The following is an 18,680-nucleotide window of genomic DNA, read 5'->3' as shown; positions in this document are numbered from 1 at the left end:
CCTTTAGCTCTCTCTCATTTGTGTGAATAATTTTTTTTTTTTTACTCTGAGAAAAGTACACAAACATTTTTGTCTTAGAACCAATGGTGAACCGTTGAATTCTTTTTTTTTTTTTTTTTTTTTTTTGCAGTTTTTCACCTTGATGCCAGCTTCTAAATCTAGCATTCTGGCATCTCTAGAAAGACAGAATATTGAACATAGTATACTGGTGGAGAAAAATACATCATGGGTTTGTGCCATAACTGTATATAATGTTGATAGTCAAGATGCTATACTGTAAAGTGCAGTTGAACTGTTTTTTCAAAAAGCAGAAAAGCACCATTTCCGTTCTTCAGTCAAATGGATTTTATTGATCTGCACACACAAAGTGATGCAATTAAGTCTCTGGAATTAAATTTTCAGGCCATTGACCCTACAAGTGTAAAGTTTTATTGAGTCAAATTGCTAAATTAAATCTCGTCATCTAAAGCACATTAAAGTGAATTAAGAGAGATGGAGAGTCTGCAACTCATTTATTTGTCAAACATTTGAGGGTCCCATACAGCTGTCAGTACTCAGTGGTTATGGATTAGGTCAGCTGATTCAGATTTTGTTATAGAGAAGCCAAAACTTATTACTCTCTGGGCAGAACGGAAAGCAGTCGTCTGAAATCTCAAGAGCAGAAGTGTGTAATTCACTAGAATTACAAATCCTTGCAAGAGTCTCAATTACCTAAATGGCATGATTCTTAATGCTTTATTGTATAAATTCTCTGCATTTTTCAGAATAAGTTCTTGCAAATAAACGGTGGGTAAACATTTGAGTATCCAAAGTGTTCAGGTAAATCAGATTGGGGTGTAATTCTTTGTTCCATATGTACTTGTGTATATCTTCTAGATTTGACCATAAATTTGTTCTCTTTTCTTTCCACTAGCTGACTGTCTAGACCCTGGATGTTCTAATCATGGTGTGTGTATCCATGGGGAATGTCACTGCAATCCAGGATGGGGTGGTAACAACTGTGAAATACTCAAGACCATGTGTCCAGACCAGTGCTCTGGTCATGGAACATATCTTCAAGAAAGTGGCTCCTGCACGTGTGACCCTAATTGGACTGGCCCAGACTGCTCAAATGGTGAGGTTCATACATGCCATACGATTGAGCACTTAATATTCTTTAGCTAAAGGTTATGACATTTTAATTTTTAAAACACACTTATTATATTTAATTTTATTAAAGTGAACATTTATAGAAATAAATATTAAAAGTAATGAAATTTGTTATCTTATAATATGGAAAGAAACAGGCTTAGTCAATTTGTCATTAAATTTCTCCTTTAGTATTAATGTAAAGAATAATCTTTCGGGCTTCCCTGGTGGCTCAGTGGTTGAGAGTCCGCCTGCCGATTCAGGGGACACGGGTTCGTGCCCCGGTCCGGGAAGATCCCACATGCCGCGGAGCGGCTAGGCCCGTGACCCATGGCAGCTGAGCCTGTGCTTCCGGAGCCTGTGCTCCACAACGGGAGAGGCCACAACAGTGAAAGGCCCGCATACCGCTAAAAAAAAAAAAAAAAAAAGAATAATCTTTCACTTGTGTAAAGCCCTCTTTCTTCTTAACTCTGAAGGCCTGTGTACAGCTTGGAGATTTAAGCACATTATCTCATAAACAGAGAAGCTTCAATTAAAAAATTATGTGACAATAGAAGACTTAATATTATCACAATAAAGAGTAAACATATATAGATATTATGGTGTACATAATGGTTCAACACTGAGTTTTTAATTGTAACTGTATGATTATAATAGAAATGACAGGTAGTAATTTTATCCAATCAGTCACGTTGTATTTGAGCGCCAGCTCTGTGCATGGCTTTGTGACAGACACTGCAGGGATAAAAGAGTGTCAATCATCCCTGCCCTGTAGAATACTGGCTTTCAAGTTTTTGACCATGACCTAAATAACATGTGGTCTTAAATACATTTTTACATTGTGACCTCATATACATATATGTGCATATACTCACATCACTGAAACAAAAGCTTTACAAAGTGATATACACTGATACTTTCTCCCAAGTCTATTCTACTTTTTTTAATGCCGGTTGCAACCCGTGAATTAATTCCATGACCCACTCGTTAGTCATACAGTTTGAAAAGATGCTGTTCTAGTCTAGAAGATTACAGTTTAATTGGGGAGATGAGATAAACACACATGACATACTTAGAAACCAGTGTGTTCCAGTATAATATTCTGTTGAGTATTACATGGACTAATATGCTAAATTCAGTCAGTATTTAGATCCTGCCTTGATGCCTGTTGAAAGTTGTCAAGGAGATTTTTAACATTTCTTGCCTTCTTTTAGAGATTGTAGTTAATGTGGAGGTTGAGGGAATATTTTTTGACTAGGGGAACAGTATTAGAAAGTACTTACGAGCCTGATTCTGAAATCCGATGTTTGGGTTCATATTCAGTCTGTACTACTTGATACCTGTATACCCCAGGGAAATCACTGCATGCTTCAGTTTGCTCATCTGTAAAATGGATTTAATCATAAGACATTCTTTCCAGAGATGCTGCTGTGGGAATTGCTTGAATTGATGCATGTGAAGGAAATACTTAGTACAATGCTTAGCCCATAATAAATTCCAAATACAGCTGCCACCACCTTTACTACTACTACTGCTGCTGCTACCGTTACCAAAGACACAACTGTGAGAATATCACTATATACAGGGGACAGTGATGACGAAGTATTTGGAGGTAAAAATTGAGTTGGGCCCAATTATGAGGGACACAGTTTAGGAACGATGGAGAATTCACTAACAATGACGATGCCCCTGATACGACGAGAGCAGCGTTCCACAGCCGTCCCATGGATCAGACGTCAGAGAGAACCGTGAAACCTGAGGACTAGAAGACACCGTGGGGAGCTTTCCCAGAAGGGCGAAGGGATGAGAGCACAATCCCCTGGAGTTAGTGGAAATGAGAAGGATAAACTGAGGGACGTTTAAAGGCAAAATAGACACAGGACTTGCTGAAAAGACAGCATAAAACAGGGTGAGAAGAGCAGAAAGTCTGAGGCAAGGGAGACTGGGGTTGATGTACACGTCTCTGAAAGAGGCGAGAAAGTTGGGAGGAGGTGAGAATCACCGAGTCGCCAGAACGCAGGCGCGGCAGCGGGAGGCGAGTGAGAGGTAGAGAAGGTGACGACTTCTGTTTGGACCAACTGAGCAAAAATAAATTAAAAAGCAGGAAAAGAAAAGGAGGAAGAATGAGGACAAGAGAAGAAGGAGGAGGAAAAGGAGAAGCGGAGGAGGATAAACGGAGGAGGGGGGAGGAAAAGGAAAAGCGGAGGAAGATAAACAGGGAGGGGGGAGGGGGGAGGAAAAGGAGAAGCGGAGGAGGATAAACAGAGGGAGGAGGGGGGAGGAAAGGGCCAGAGTTTATGAGCGGCGTCAGGTACATATAAATACCGTGCAGAAGGCCTGGCTTCAGCGAAGGATCTGTCTACTCTTAACCCTGCCCACACCTGTTGCCCTCTGAACAGCTGCTGTTTAACAGTAAGTGGTTAAGAAACAGGGATTCTGCAGCTGACTTGCCTGGGTTCAGATCTAGGACGGGCTATTTCCTAGCTGTGTGATGTTGGACAAGTTATGTAACTTCTGTGCCTCCGTTTATCTGTAAAATGGGAATAATAATAGTACCACCTTGTATACAGTTGTAAGGGGTAAATGAGTGAGTATGTGAAAAGCACTTACGATAGGGCTTTACGTGTAGTAAGTACTCCGTAAGTGTTAGCCATTAAGGAGTGGTGGTGGCATTGGTAATAGTTACGATGGTCGAATTCTAAAGGCTAATTGTAGGTCATCATACTTAATTCCTCATCAATTCAGAGGCGCTTCCACATAAAAGTGTTGATTGGATATGGTTCCCCAAATGTGAAATTTATGAAATGAAAATGATATCATCTCTTAACCTAATGGCATAAACCTAAATGAAATCTTGCTAGTAGCTAATTAACATGCTTATTTTAAGGGAGGAAAAAAAGACTCATAGTTTTTACAGATCACTCTTTCTTGGCATTTTGAGGAACCTGGGTACCAGGTTTGCTGCCCTGTGCGTCAATATCGGCATGAAAGATTCATGGGCCGCTCTTCAGCTATTACACGTTGAATCTCGGAAGCCCAAACTAAAGAAAGTCTTATATAGGCTAATTTGTGGTGTTGATGGAAAACGTCTGCCGAACCCATAAGTAGATATCCTAGTTAAAGAAACAGTTTATGAGTTTTCTTCCTGCTCCGCCCGCCACGTTTCTTTTTCCTTCTTTCTTCTCTTCCCCTCTCTCGTCCCCTCTCCTCCCTTCCCCTTTTCTCTGTCTTCCGTCCCTCCTTTTCCTCTGCTTCCCTCATCTTGTGGCCATACATTGTTGGAGGCAACCAGGGTTTACAATTGCTTATTATTGCTTCACAGAAATGTGAGTTGAGTCAGATAGCTTGGAAAACCAGAGACCGTGGTTAGAAAATGCAAATGCGTGACTGTTAGAGCTGGCAAGGACTATAGGATTGGGGCCTGCACTATAGAGGGCCTTGAATGTCTCACTGAAGAGCTTTAAGAAATCATCACCAACCAAGGTTTATCAAGCATGGGCACATGGCATTGTTTCAAATAACACATGGGGACTTCCCTGGTGGCGCAGTGGTTAAGAATCCACCTGCCAATGCAGGGGACGCGGGTTCGAGCCCTGGTCCGGGAAGATCCCACATGCCGTGGAGCAACGAAGCCCGTGCGCCACAACTACTGAGCCTGCGCTCTAGAGCCCTCCAGCCACAACTACTGAGGCCGCGTGCCACAACTACTGAAGCCCATGTGCCTAGAGCCTGTGCTCTGCAACAAGAGAAGCCACCGCGATGAGAAGCCCGTGCACCCCAATGAAGAGCAGCCCCCGCTCGCCGCAACTAGAGAAAACCTGCGCACAGCAACGAAGACCCAACGCAGCCAAAAATAAATAAGTAAATAAATAACACATTAACTCATTTTGTCCTCCACTTAAAATATATAATTACAAGAGCAAAATAGGCATTTAGCTCTTTCTTTTGAGTTTTTATTTACATTTCCAGCTTCTGTATTAAAGATGTAAAAATCCGATTAAAGTTTAATTATAAAGATATAATTACTTGTATACAGTTACTTGATTCAGGCCTCTTACGCCTCCATCAGTGAAACAGGCATAATAATACTAGCTATAAAATAATACTTGTTTGAAATATTGTCATTCTAGTTTGTTTCCCACAGTTATCCAAGTAGGCAAGGAATAATGAAATAGCCCCTTCTTTGTTTTGTATAAAGTTACTTAATACATTACCAGAATTATTTTATAAAGGATGGTTTGTAATTTATATTAAATAGCTCAAAAGTTAATTTGGTCTTCTTCATAAAATGGTATTGCTATAAATAGCAAAAAAAAAGGATATAAATGTTAATTAAAAGATTAAATTGGTTGCCAAAATTACATATCACTGTTTTACATATTTAGACTGATTTTTTTCATACTGATGTAATTATTTTGCTAGCTGCAAATCTAATTTTACCTGTATACAGAATGACCACTTAGACATAATGAGTGAAGGTCTTCATCCTACTCCTCTTTAAATCCCTAATGCAAAATACACACCTCACACATGTTAAACTCTCAATATAGAGAGTTGAATAATGAACACAGTATACTTCTTCAGGAGAAAGTAATTAAGCACAGAAAAAAACTTCATTCAACTTTGCTATTAGCTGCAAAAAAACAGAAAACTTACTTAGAATTATTAGTAAAGATCTCAAATACGCATATAGTCATCCTGTGAAAACATCCGGGTTCACATGCCTCCAATTTGTCTGCACATTCTCATTGAAAGTTTACAAAAACACCGTTGTTAATTTCCATTTGTGACTTAAAAGTTTACTTGCAGTAGAATTTGGAATTTCTAACCTATTGAACCCTAAAGCAAAACACTTTACCAGCTGCCTCTTTTGTTGTTGTGGAAATGACCTTCAGAGATCTAAATTCAATAGGAGAGTAGATTTTACACCTGAAGAAACATTTGGTTAAGCTGCTGAAAGAGAAGAAATGAATTATTTCCATCAGAAAGTTTATAGGTTTGAAAGCAACAGAGGTTTCCTCTCTCTTCAGCAGCAGTTTGTCCATTAATTAGCCCTTCAATTCCACTTCAATTAAATTAACTCTAATTAATAAGTTCATTACAAAGATTGACGCACCTTGCTCAAAGCGAGTGTGCTAAACGCTGCTAAACACCTTCAACCTAATGAAAAATTGATTCGATTGAATAAAAAAGGGAACCTCAGAAAGAAACCTCGCTCTTCTGGAGCTGAGGTGACGTTCTGTTCCTCTGAAGTTAATCAAACCATCTTGGATCTTTTAATCAAAAATTTAATTCAAAGGAGATAGAAAATGTGGCATGAAAAAAACCACATACCACTCTTCTCCAGTTCATAGTCCTGCCTCTTGTTTACAACTCTCACTGAGCCTGGATGTGGTGTCTGAAAGTCTGCAGCCCTGTGAATTCCAGTGTCTGAGAAACATTTGGTCAATGAATGGGGAACATGTGATCATGTGACTACATAAACAGTGACTATTTCTTAATTTTAAAATTCAGCTGTAGTCGTTTTCTGTCTGTCAGAAACCATCTCAGGTTTTTACTGTTGAAAGAAAACCAAAACTAAACAGTACTCTTCCAATCTTAAAAAAAAAAGGTCATTTTATTTAACTTTATATGTGAAGAGTGAAAAATAAAATACCCCTCAAAGTTCTCTGTCTGTCTCTCTCAATTGGTTCTAGTCAAATAAAGCTTCTAAGAAAGTTTTTTAAGAAAAAAATTATTTCAGACGCCTGAATTCTATTTTAACAACCTAACCTGTTGTTACCGTTCTTAAAGTCCTTGGGTCACTTGTGCCCTTTTCAGTAATTCTAGTAACTGAAAATCCTTGCTTTGCAAATGCCAGAGCCGGCAGTTCTATATATTATTAATCCGGTTTTCTACTATTGTTTTGCTTAGCAACTTGTATCTGTCAACAGTACAAATAAACTTAATAGGAAAAACAACAGCTTCTTTTATTTAACCAGCACGTCTCTGTGTCAGGAGCAAGCTAACGTGCATACTCAGGTAGATTCTTTTTTTTTTTTTTAACCCTTTTTTTTTTATATAAAAGATTCTTTTCAGTGGAAGTTTCTGAATATTTTAAAAAATTAAACCATAGGATTAAAAATAACCCCTTTTCAGTTTTTGCTCTATGGGTGAAACCTAACCCCTGTTAGATACCTGACATACACAGACACTTAAATATTTTGTAAATTTTATATGAATTTGATGTATGTGTGCCTGTGTTCCTGGCTGTCAAAAGATACTCCTGGAAACAGGTATGTGTGCGTACATAGTTTCCTCTCCTTACGAATCATTTGTTCTGTTTTGTTAGTAGCGTGTGTGTGTGTGTAAGCACATATATAATACAGAAAATTGTTTATAACATAACTATCGTGTGCATTTTACGCCCAATCGTGGCAGCATATAAAATGGAACAAAGAAAGCAAACTACGTCTATGGCTCCTAGCCCTCGATGCTGCCGTCTGCTTAGTAGGTAAATGCTTTCGTACGTGTGCTCAGCGACCTTGTTCTTCACCTTGTTGGCGCGCTGAGCTTGAGACGAGGCGCTTCTCCCTCGCTCCCCGTCTCACTCGCCGCTGCTCTCCTCTCCTGCCCGGCTTCCTCTCTTTCTCTCCCCAGAGATCTGTTCCGCGGACTGCGGCTCGCACGGCGTCTGCATGGGAGGCGCCTGCCGCTGTGAAGAAGGCTGGACGGGCCCAGCGTGCAGTCAGAGAGCCTGCCACCCGCGCTGCGCCGAGCACGGCACCTGCAGGGACGGCAAGTGTGAATGCAGCCAGGGCTGGAACGGCGAGCACTGCACCATCGGTAGGCCGGCCCCGCCCCTTCCCGCGGCGCCCCGCCCCGCCCCTCGGGACTCCTCACCTCGGGAAAGCTCCTCCCCACCATCCCCCGGTTAGCTTTTCCTGTCCTGTGTTCAGAAGCAGTGACCGCTAAAGAAGGGTTTCAGGTCCCAACGGCAGCCCAAGTATCAGCCCACTTGATACTCGCTGTCTCGAGTATCAAGTGTAAGAACGTTCTATGCATGGTGCTGGGGGACGGCCGCAGACACTGACTCGCAGAAGGCTGATTTCATTTCTTACAGATCAGCTCTCCTTGAATATGCCTGTGGCGTGTTCCATACTGCCACCGTGTAACGGCAGTATTTTTTACTTTAAGAAAGGGATTCCCAGTATGCAGCCTTTGGGGCTCCTGTGGCTTCCAGAATCACACATCTTAGCACCTGTCCATCTATTTGAGCCTCTGAAAGGAGGTTGGAGTCTTTATGACTTTATCCTGTAGCACCATGAGGAAGAAAGTAGAATAAAATACACCAGTCTAGGGCCTCCCTGGTGGCGCAGTGGTTGAGAGTCCGCCTGCCGATGCAGGGGATACGAGTTCGTGCCCCGGTCCGGGAGGATCCCATGTGCCGCGGAGCGGCTGGGCCTGTGAGCCATGGCCGCTGAGCCTGCGCGTCCGGAGCCTGTGCTCCGCAACGGGGGAGGCCACAACAGTGAGAGGCCCGCGTACTGCAAAACAAAAAACAAAAAAAAAACACCAGTCTAGTTTTCCTCAACAGATTTATATGCTTAACACTTCTTAAAATACGATGATGCTCTAGCACATCTGTTGGTTAAATAAGACAATCAAGTAGGTGCTTAAGATCAAAATCTTAGTATATCAATGGTATTTAGCCTGGATACAAAAGCACCCAGAACATACATACTAGTTCCATATTTTCAAGGTCTTCAGTGCCTTTGCTTTCACCGTTTGAGTCACTGAAATGAAAACGTCTATTTAAAGAAAATACAACAGAAGTGAGTAATACAGTGCTTCCTCACTTCAGTGAGGATGTACAATGTTAATTAGAAATGGCACCGTCCTACAAAAATCCCATAATTTGAGGAATGGTGTTTCTCCACGTTTATGTCTGTAGGGTAAAATTTGATAGAGCTGTTGGTGGAGCCTTGATATCGTAAAGGATTTCTTCTTCCGATGCATCTCTAAGTTTATGTACTTCACTTTTTAAAAAAAAAAACGCATTGGTTAGCCAAGATTTTTTTCACAGGAAAATTGAAATCACTTACATTTTATAAGCTGTCACAAATGGTATCTCTGCAGAATTTCCAGGAAGGCTCTTTTCAAATCACCTGTTTCAGGGGTCCCACTATCACCCGCCCCCCCACCGACATGTGGTGATCCTCTGGAAGGGCCCTCTCGGCACAGTTGTGCTCAGGGCTATAGACGTTTCCAGAAAGGGGAAAGACTCATCAGGTGGTGTCTGCAGGAATCCACGTCCAGGTTTTCCAGGCTCCTTCTCTCCCACCAGGAGAGGTCACAAGAACCATGCCCCTTTCTCCAGCAGGGAAATGCAGCAACATATGTGCAGTGTTTCCGCCCGTTTGAGGTTGAGAGTTAAAAGGTTTTTATTGGGGCTGCTCAGCGAGGTAGCCTCTGTCAGCCACAGCCATCAAAATTCCAGACTCTCCAAAGAAGAGCAGATGTTTAGTGCTGCAGGTGCGCAAAATAACCTCATCAGTGTAGGGAACATCCACCTTTCCAGATGCTGGCCGAGGGCCAGCCCTGCAGACGTCTGAAGATCAGGCCTTCATGTTAACTCTTACCTGTGAAACATACCTACGGTGTCACCTGTTGAAGGTGAGCTCCCGCCAACAGCTGGGGAGCCTGTAGTCCTACTGGGGTAAACTGCAAACGAGCACGTGCAAGGCACTTGCAGAGTACTCATCCCCAGCATCTGACCCGGCTGTGGCTTCCCCTTTCCCCTCCTCTACTCTTTAAGGGAGGCTCCGCAGGGCAGTGACCGCCTGTGGTTCACGTGAGCCGCACTTGGGAGCTGCTACAGTTAAGGCAGAAAATGGTGGACAGTCACGATTTGCGTATTTTCTGCGGACATGCAGAGGGCAATGTAACATCCCTGTGACCAAACAGCATCATGCTGCAATCCCAGAGTGCATGCACATGAGGGGCAGGGCAGGAACAACATGCCTCTAAACATACACCATCGTGGTTCATGACCCCAGCACCCCCATCCTAAGTGAACTGATTCTAGCTAGAGGGAACATGTTATATATTTGACTAGCTGTAGCCGGGGAGGTACAACTCACACTTGTGTATGTAGCTTGGAAAACAAGGAGGCGTACTATAAAGTTATCCGCGAGCAGGTTTAACTTGCCAACCAGCGGTCACCAAACAAATCGTTCTCTGGGTGTCCTCATTGACCTTGGTAAAACTACATGGTTAATTTCCCATGGAGGAGCTGTTCTTGAACAACTTTCCAGTTGTCTAGGAACAAACGGGATTTTTGTTAGGCGGAGGTCCTTTTATTATAGTTTAACGTGTCTTGCTGTGGTTGTTAATAATTCCATTTTCTATTGTTTCATTTTATTTTGTTGCTTTTATACTCTGTGTGACTAACAGCGTGGAAGTAGTGGACCTGTGTCATTTAAAAATCTTTGAAGTGAACCGTTTAAAGGACGTAGAGTACCTTGAAATCCTTGTTTTGCTCTTTTGTACTCTCAGAAGTAGTGATTCCAAGTTTTTGCATACAAAGATCCAGTCACCTTTCCCTGTCTACTTCCTACCTGTGTGTGTGTCCACAGTGAAGTCTCAGGGGTCCTTTAAAAGGAGGCCTTTGTGAGCCACTGATTAAACAGCCCAGGAAACTACAGTATATTTTCTCATTCAGGAGAGTTACTGTTCTGTTCAGTTCCTCTCAATTACAACAGTTAGGCATCTGGCTGAAAGGAGCTTTCACTTTATGAAAGAATGCTCATAAATCAGCAAGATTTTTTTTCCTTTCTCCATATTATCTGCCATCTCACTGAATACAAACAGGGAGGTTAATTGAAAGAGAGATGGAGGAGAAATCAAACAGAAGCAAACAAAAGTTCCCAATAGAAAGCGAAGAATATTCTTCATGAGTCATCTTACTGTCTTCATAAAGTTTTCATGCTTTCATAAAACCATAGGCATTTTGAGAGGAAAATAGGTTATGAGTTTAGAGTATTTGCTGAGCACCCGACCACCTGAAGGGATTCCATCCTGATGTGTTTATTAGCGTGTTTATACTTTCCTCGCCTTATGAATCATGTATTCAGCGAATCGGCATATTCGTCCTCAGGTTTGTTGTCCCAAGTCCTCCTTTTTTCCTGAGTTAGACTTCGACTAGTGATGTATGCAGATAAAAAAATGAAACAAAGGGAAATCCACTTGTAGCAATACTATGATTAAAATGAATATTTCTCCCTTCCTCCCCAAAACCCACTTAAGATTGTTGGACCCTTTCATTAATAAAGAGAAGTTACATGATTGAACCACATCAAATAAGCACCAGCAATGATTACTGACATGGTTTAATGCTAACAGCACTGGTGTAGATGCTCAGCTAGCATAACGTCGTCCTTTGTAAGCGAACATTCCGTAATTGGCCGAATGATTATCATACTCATGCTCCTCTCTTTGTTTTTCATAAGATCGGAAAGACGTAAGAACATTTAGAGGATCCAGAAGCTAGTTTAAAAATATTAAATATAGGGGCTTCCCTGGTGGCGCAGTGGTTGAGAATCCGCCTGCCGATGCAGGGGACATGGGTTCGTGCCCCGGTCTGGGAAGATCCCACATGCCGCGGAGCCGCTAGGCCCGTGAGCCATGGCCGCTGAGCCTGCGCATCCGGAGCCTGTGCTCTGCAACGGGAGAGGCCACAACAGTGAGAGGTCCGCGTACCGCAAAAAAAAAAAAAAAAAAAAAAAAAAAAAATTAAATATAAGTAAGTGGTTTCTAAATAATAGTTGACATAATGAGAATGTTATTGTGGCACGTCTGTATGGAAAAGCGTAAACAGTTCTGTACCGTGAGAGCTGTGGTGGTTCAAGTTCCGATCTCTGAACTGGGAGATACTTGGCCTAATTCAGTAAGCTCACCATTTGTAATGTATTTAACTGGAACCGGAATCTGTAAACATACAAAGGCAACTCAGTTGGTTTGGCTGTCTCTTTTCTTCTTGCTTAGGAAGAGAGGGGCCAGTTATCTGATTGGCCTGTGGTTGGAATTAATGGGGCACAGAAGCAACATAAATATCATGCCAGCCTCTACTGAGCACATGTTTGGAGGCAGAATCCGTAAAAGTGCAAGGCTAACTAAATATCCTGGGCAATGATAAATCCTAAGTACCAAATTTTGAGTATTATTAACCTGTACCTTCTCCAGGAAGTACTCTTTTTAGCAGTTGCTGGAGAAAAGTTGCCCCTGCAAGCATCTATTTGTGTTGGAGAGCAGGGGAGGCTGTAGATGAGAATGTGACCCAAAGGGTGGGGAAGAGGGAGATTGAATAACAGCTGCTTGTTATCTACGCGGGGGGTTGTTACAAAGGTGAGGAAGGCTCAGATCTCTGTCTGTGGATGGCGAATCCTCTTCTGGAGACTGATCAGCATTTCCCATTTCCCCACAGACACAAATGGAGAAAATGGGCTTAAATTGTTTAAAAGTTGCTTAGGTTGGAAACATTTAAATCCTGGAACAAGATCCCAAAGAAATTTTCGAATCTCCATTCCAATAAGTATTAGAGATATCATAATTACTTAGGTGTGAAACATTGAGAGTTGTTGTTTTTTGTTTTTGTTTTTGTTTTTCCTTTTTGTTAGTTAGAGGAATGTTTTTAGGAGAGGAGTGTTTTTTAACTTCTTTGCATCCTCTTGAGCAGTGGCCTAGTCCGATGACCCCTTGAGGACTCTTGATATTTGAGAATGTATTGATAATTTCTGCTTAATTGAAAAATTACTAGATTTAAGCATGGGGTTCCCTTTTTATTCTCAATTTCATTTAACTTCCATTTTTATTTTTCCTGTGGCATTTGTGTGCCTCAGTTACATTTCATTTAATTTATGCATTTTTTATCCATTAAGCAACTATTGATCATCTCACCGGTCATAATTGAATACTACTTCTTCATGAAAGTCAGTGTAACATAATAAGAAAAAGCATGGGCTTTGAAATTTTAAAAAAGATGTGTTTCCCAACCAGTTGTACGATTTGTTCACTTAGAACATCTATCTTAATTGTTCTTAGTCTCAGTTTTTTTTTTTCTCCAATGTAAAATGGCTACAATCATACCTATCATATGAGATTTTGAAGCAGAGTGTCTCATGTTTAAGAGCTTTTGGAATTTGAATCTTTGCTACATCATTTACTTGGTGTATGACCCTGTGCAAATCATTTAACCTCTCTGAGTATGTTTTCTCATAGATAAATATTATGTACGTCAGAGTTGTTAGGATCAAATGAAATGCTAGAATGTAAATCACTTATTAAAGTCCCTAGCAGTGTTCACTAGAGTTTTTATTTTGTCGTTGAGTATAAGTGAGTCAAACTGTAACTCAGACAACGTTTTGGGTGCTGAAATTAAAAAAAAAAAAAAAAGAAAGTAAAACAAAATAGCTATACAAGGAATTTGCTTTAAGGAGTTAATGTAATTTCCATTTCATTGTTATAAAGTGTGACCTAGTCTCACACTGACTACGGCTTAACAAGAGGTTAATATGTTTGGGATGGCGGTTTTAAAATCACGGTGATGAAAGACAGGTGGAGTCTATTGTGATACTTTTCTTCTAGTTATGTCTCAAACAGAGTCGTTTATTGAGCTACATTGATTTTCCTGTACTTTCAGGCAATTCAAATGGAAATTTGGCCTAGGGGAAATCCTTATTCCTTTAAGCTACAAAAGACTGGCTGTTTGTTTTTATTCTGATTCTTTAGCACATTGGGAAACAAGATCATTAATAATCAGAGGACATGCTTTGTTTGTTCAGACAGAAGCTCCACGTATGGTACTCAGCACACCTCTAATAAAAACCACCACGGCTGCTCTGGGGTGCTGGAGATGAGAAATTGAAAATGAAATACACACAGCTGGGGAAGTCATCAGTTAAATAGTATGGGCGTAAAAAAGAGATCAGAACTGTACCAGTGTGGATATGGCTTAGACTTGGTATTCTAATTCTTATCTCAGGATAATGGTGAAAGAATAGTATTTTAGTGGTTAAATTAAAAAATAGGTGACATTTTTTAAAAAAAACGACCTCTCTGATAATATACTTCAGAGATGACAAGATCAATACTCGTGACTTTTGTAATGCTCTCAAATTGGGAATCATATTCATAATAATATAGAATATGAAAATTCTAAGACTATCTTCTTCCATTTTAAACTTTATGATTCCCCCCTTAACAAGTACTTATAGGGTACCACATTACACCCACAAATGTTAGCTATAGGAGGCATTGGGCTTCACACCTGTCATCGTCGTGTATTAACAGTAGTTAAGAAAGGGGTCTCTAGTGCCACCTGTCTGGGTCGCTGATGGCGCCGTTGACATAGTTACTGTGAAACTGGTGAAGCTTAAGCATCAGGGCCCCTTGCTTGCGCACAGGCCCCTTCTAGGATCTCACAAGGGGACCATGGATTTCTATGGTCATATGTTGCAAGTCATTTAGGACCTTGGTCTCTTTCCACTCCCAGCTTCACTCCCTCACACTTTTCCTTGTGTCGGTGGCATTGGAGTGGCTGTGGGCACTTTGAGGGTTCCGCTAAGGAGAATTTCACCTGGGGATGCGTTTTAGTTTCCGTTTAATTGGATATATTTGTGAGATGTGAAATCATTGCCGTCTGTGATTGTTTCGTGCTCGCCGTCCAGGGATGTTCCTGCCACCCCGACTCATCTAGTGAACATCAAAGTACGGGGTCAGAGATGATAGGAAGATATGAATTTGTCCTAGGGAGCCCCGCCCCAGAGGAAAATAGGTAGTGGAGCGGAAATGAGGTTTGAAACGTATGGAAACCGAAGCCCATCTCTGGAAAATTCTTCCCGTCGTCAGATATGTTGTAAAATGCCCAGTCCAAACGGGAGTTTTCTCTAGTCAGCAATATATTTGATAATGGAACTTATACAGTTATAAACGTGCCCTAATTTTCTCTTTTGATGATTATTTCTTTTTCGAGGACTTTATCAGAATTCTTGTATCTTTAAGGCATGAACCTATAGCAGTACTGCAAAATTGAGTTCATCAGTGTGTGAAGTCACATGCATTATGCATCCCAGTGTACCACAGAATCGTATGAACATACCAGGAAAAGATTCAGGGCTTATGTGACATGAAATGCTGATATTGATGAAGATGTTATCAAACTCATAATATTCTAGGATGCCATCACAACAAAGTGGCTAATGAATGTCACCAGTTCACAGAGGTTTTTGTTTTGTTTTGTGTTAATTTTTTTAACATCTTTTCACAGACTATTTAAGCCTAGTTTATTACACCATAAAGTCTTCCCAAATTTGGCAGTAATGCCCCAAATTTGCATAACATTACTAATAACAGATTTTGAAGCCAAATGAAACTTTCTAAATTATCAATAATGAAAAACCATATTAAACAATCACATTGAAATAAGACTGAATTATCTGTCTATTCTCTCTATACAAAATATTATAAAACCATTGTCTTATAAGGAGGCAAAGTAAATGTAGCCCAAAAATTATAGAAAAAAAGTGTTTATTAGAGACATGTCAGGCACTTAATAATAAAAAATATTCTGCAATTTTTTTCTGATGTTTGTGGTGTTTATCAGCTTAAAAACTATAATTTATTGTGATTTCTTATCTCATTCTAAATAATGACTCAGGTTGTACCTAATTTCATATTTATAATTTGGGATTCTTTTTCTTAAAGAAAGCCCCCCAATTTGTATAATTTCAGACCCCACAGAAGCTGGATCTGCCTGTGATCCAAACTCTATTACTTGACAGCTGTGTGATTTGGGGAAAATCACTTAAACTCTCAGTGCCTCAGTTTGCCCATCTCCAAAGTGGGAATGAAAATAGTACCTACCTCCTAGAGTTGATGAGAGGGTTGATGACCTAAAACATGTAGAAGGGCACTTGGAACACTATCTGGCACAAAGCAAACACCATAGGGATGCTACTTATTGTTACTGTTGCTAGAGTATTTGGACTGAAATTAATAAAAAAGTTGACTGTGGCTGGCTCTTCCCTACTGAGTCTTATCCTAATGCAGCGGAATTAGCCAGCAGGAAAACAGGAGTGCATGCTGGTTCCAAGAACAGCTTCTCCCCTCCACTTCCCGACACACTAAGTCCACACTAATGTGGACAGAGATGCCTCGTGATCTGTCATACAGGGTGGAAGGTGGGTCATCAGAACGCAGTAGGCATAGAGTTGAGCGAGAGGAAATCCCCCTTAGCTGACTTGGTTGGCCGTGAAAATCCAGACAGGCAAAAAATCCTCCCATGAAGTGGGCAAAAAATCCTCCCATGAAGTGTGCAAAAAAGGAGAACTTCTTAAGATCCTTCCTGCTCTGCAGTCCCAGTGACTGCTAAGTAATTTCATGTGACCGAGAGGCTAGCGATTCCTAAGAGAACTGTGGAAGACCGACCCCCTTCAGAGCTCATTGAGAATCACCGATGTCCTGAAAACCAGGCTGATTTTTAGATGTCGATTTCTTCCTTTGAGATTATATTTGCGTCCATCTGGGGCTTCTCAATATTTTTTTTTTCCCTTTGAGTCTGATTTATTCAGTTAACAGTTTTATATACAGTGCTTTCTCCTCTGTAATCCCCTCAGAATTGGTATTTTTTTTAACGAGGCCGCTTAATCTCCTCTCTTCTGAAAATGCAAAACTAGTTTCTCTGGCCTTTCTGAATAATGGAGGCCCTGTAGGTTGTCAGCGCTCTCTCTACAGGGTTTCAGGATTTTTTAAGCTATCACAGATAGTGTTTATTTCACTAGTCAATGTCACCATGTTCCATTTAGTTTCATTTTTATCAAGAAGTGTTTGGATAATGAGAGGTGTGTTGGGACTTCCCTGGTGGCGCAGTGGTTAAGAATCCACCTGCCAATGCAGGGGACATGGGTTTGAGCCCTGGTCTGGGAACCTCCCACATGCTGCGGAGCAACCAAGCCCATGTGCCACAACTACTGAGCCTGGGCTCAGGCTACACTTGTGTTAGTTTGTTTTTCTTTACATGTACCAATTTCAGCATCAAAGGACATGAAGCCGGTGGGTTCCATTAGCTGCAGCCCAGCATTGCCAACAATGGCAGATCTTCATTTAAAGCTAAAGTAGTCATTTCATTCAGTGTTCAGCAACCTTTGAGAGAGAGAGGAATCAACCAACAAAAAACAAATCCACTGGCCTAAATTTGAAACTTTAGTAAGTTTGACTGTTTCCATCATATATTAAGCCATAATACAGTATGTCCAAGTTTTTTTGTTTTGTATAAATTATTTATTTATTTTTGGCTGCGTTGGGTCTTCGTTTCTGTGAGCAGGCTTCTCATTGCAGTGGCTTGTTGTGGAGCACAGGCTCGAGGCGTGCAGGCTTCAGTAGTTGTGACATGTGGGCTCAGTAGTTGTGGCTCGCAGGCTGTAGAGCACAGTCAGTAGTTGTGGTGCATGGGCTTAGTTGCTCCGCGGCATGTGGGATCTTCCCGGACCAGGGATCGAACCAGTGTCCCCCGCATTGGCAGGCGGATTCTTATCCACTGCGCCACTAGGGAAGTCCCTGTCCAAGTTTTTGAATCACTCTGAATTTCTACTAACTTTTACAGTCCATATCCTCTAAAGCTTCTGAGTGGTTATTAGTTTTGACTCGTCTTTCTGGGACGTGCCTTTTGCAACCTTAACTTTGTAGCATCCCTTCCTCCCTTAATTTGAGTCTGCACAAGTCCCATCATGTCCCAAGAGCCTCACAGAATTACATTCTCAAATCAAACAGATCCTGGGGCAAGTTTGAATTCGAATCTTCACATAACGTTTGCACCTTATTTGCCGTGTGACCATCAGTAAAATCTATAGTCCCCAGAGCTGTCCTGATAAATGTTCTTTCGTTGTGTTGACGATTTATTTCCCTAGGTGTCAGTTTCTTTACCCCTAAGAATGGGAGTAAATGTACCTGAACGCCTTTAGCTATTGACATCAGGTATTTGAGTGCCACTGTTTTCTGTCTGGTTCTTCACGCTGTGATTTATCCTTACTAAAAAGAGAGACGGCAGCCTGAAGCTGAGACTCTGTTCTCACGTGGCAGGAGTGCTACTGAGAGGTACATTTCAGTGACAGTTGCATTGTTTTGGGAAATGTTCCATGTGTTCTATACTTTAGGAAAGGGACATTTTTTAAGGACTTCTGCACGTCGTAATTGTTCTGTGGGTGATTTTGTGTCTGGATTTAACCTAGATCTTTTCACTTAGGTGATTTACACATAGCCTCTGAGGATGAGAGTTTTGAGGTCTTTAGAAGAAATATGCTTGCCATACTTCAGGGTCATGTGATAAAGGATTCTATCCTGTGGTGGTTGTTTGTGCACAAATTTTCCCTCCACTCTGCTTCCTGTGTGTAACTTGGGTCCCAAGAGCTACTATAAATTAACCTTATTCCTATTCAGCTGACGGTGAGGCCTACTGGCTTTAGAGGCAATGTGTTCAGAAAAAAAAAAAAGAAAATGGAGGGTTAAATCTACCGTCA

The 18,680-nt window shown here is 41.1% G+C and overlaps 1 protein-coding gene across 5 annotated transcripts in view; it reads left to right on the top strand.

Annotated features, from left to right (window-relative positions):
* The window catches only part of TENM3 (teneurin transmembrane protein 3), a 323,385-nt gene that overhangs the window by 210,795 nt on the left and 93,910 nt on the right, over positions 1-18,680 (top strand). For all 5 annotated transcript variants that reach the window (XM_060086155.1, XM_060086154.1, XM_060086153.1 and 2 more), the window contains 2 exons: positions 914-1,114; positions 7,768-7,953. In XM_060086155.1, coding sequence (XP_059942138.1) covers positions 914-1,114; positions 7,768-7,953 — 387 coding nt within the window. The remainder of the gene's footprint in view (positions 1-913; positions 1,115-7,767; positions 7,954-18,680) is intronic.

The sequence above is a fragment of the Mesoplodon densirostris genome, chromosome 20 (genome assembly GCF_025265405.1).
Source record: "Mesoplodon densirostris isolate mMesDen1 chromosome 20, mMesDen1 primary haplotype, whole genome shotgun sequence".
Lineage (NCBI taxonomy): Eukaryota > Metazoa > Chordata > Mammalia > Artiodactyla > Ziphiidae > Mesoplodon > Mesoplodon densirostris.
Note: the sequence above shows the minus strand (reverse complement) of the source record. Positions and strands in the feature narration are given on the sequence as shown.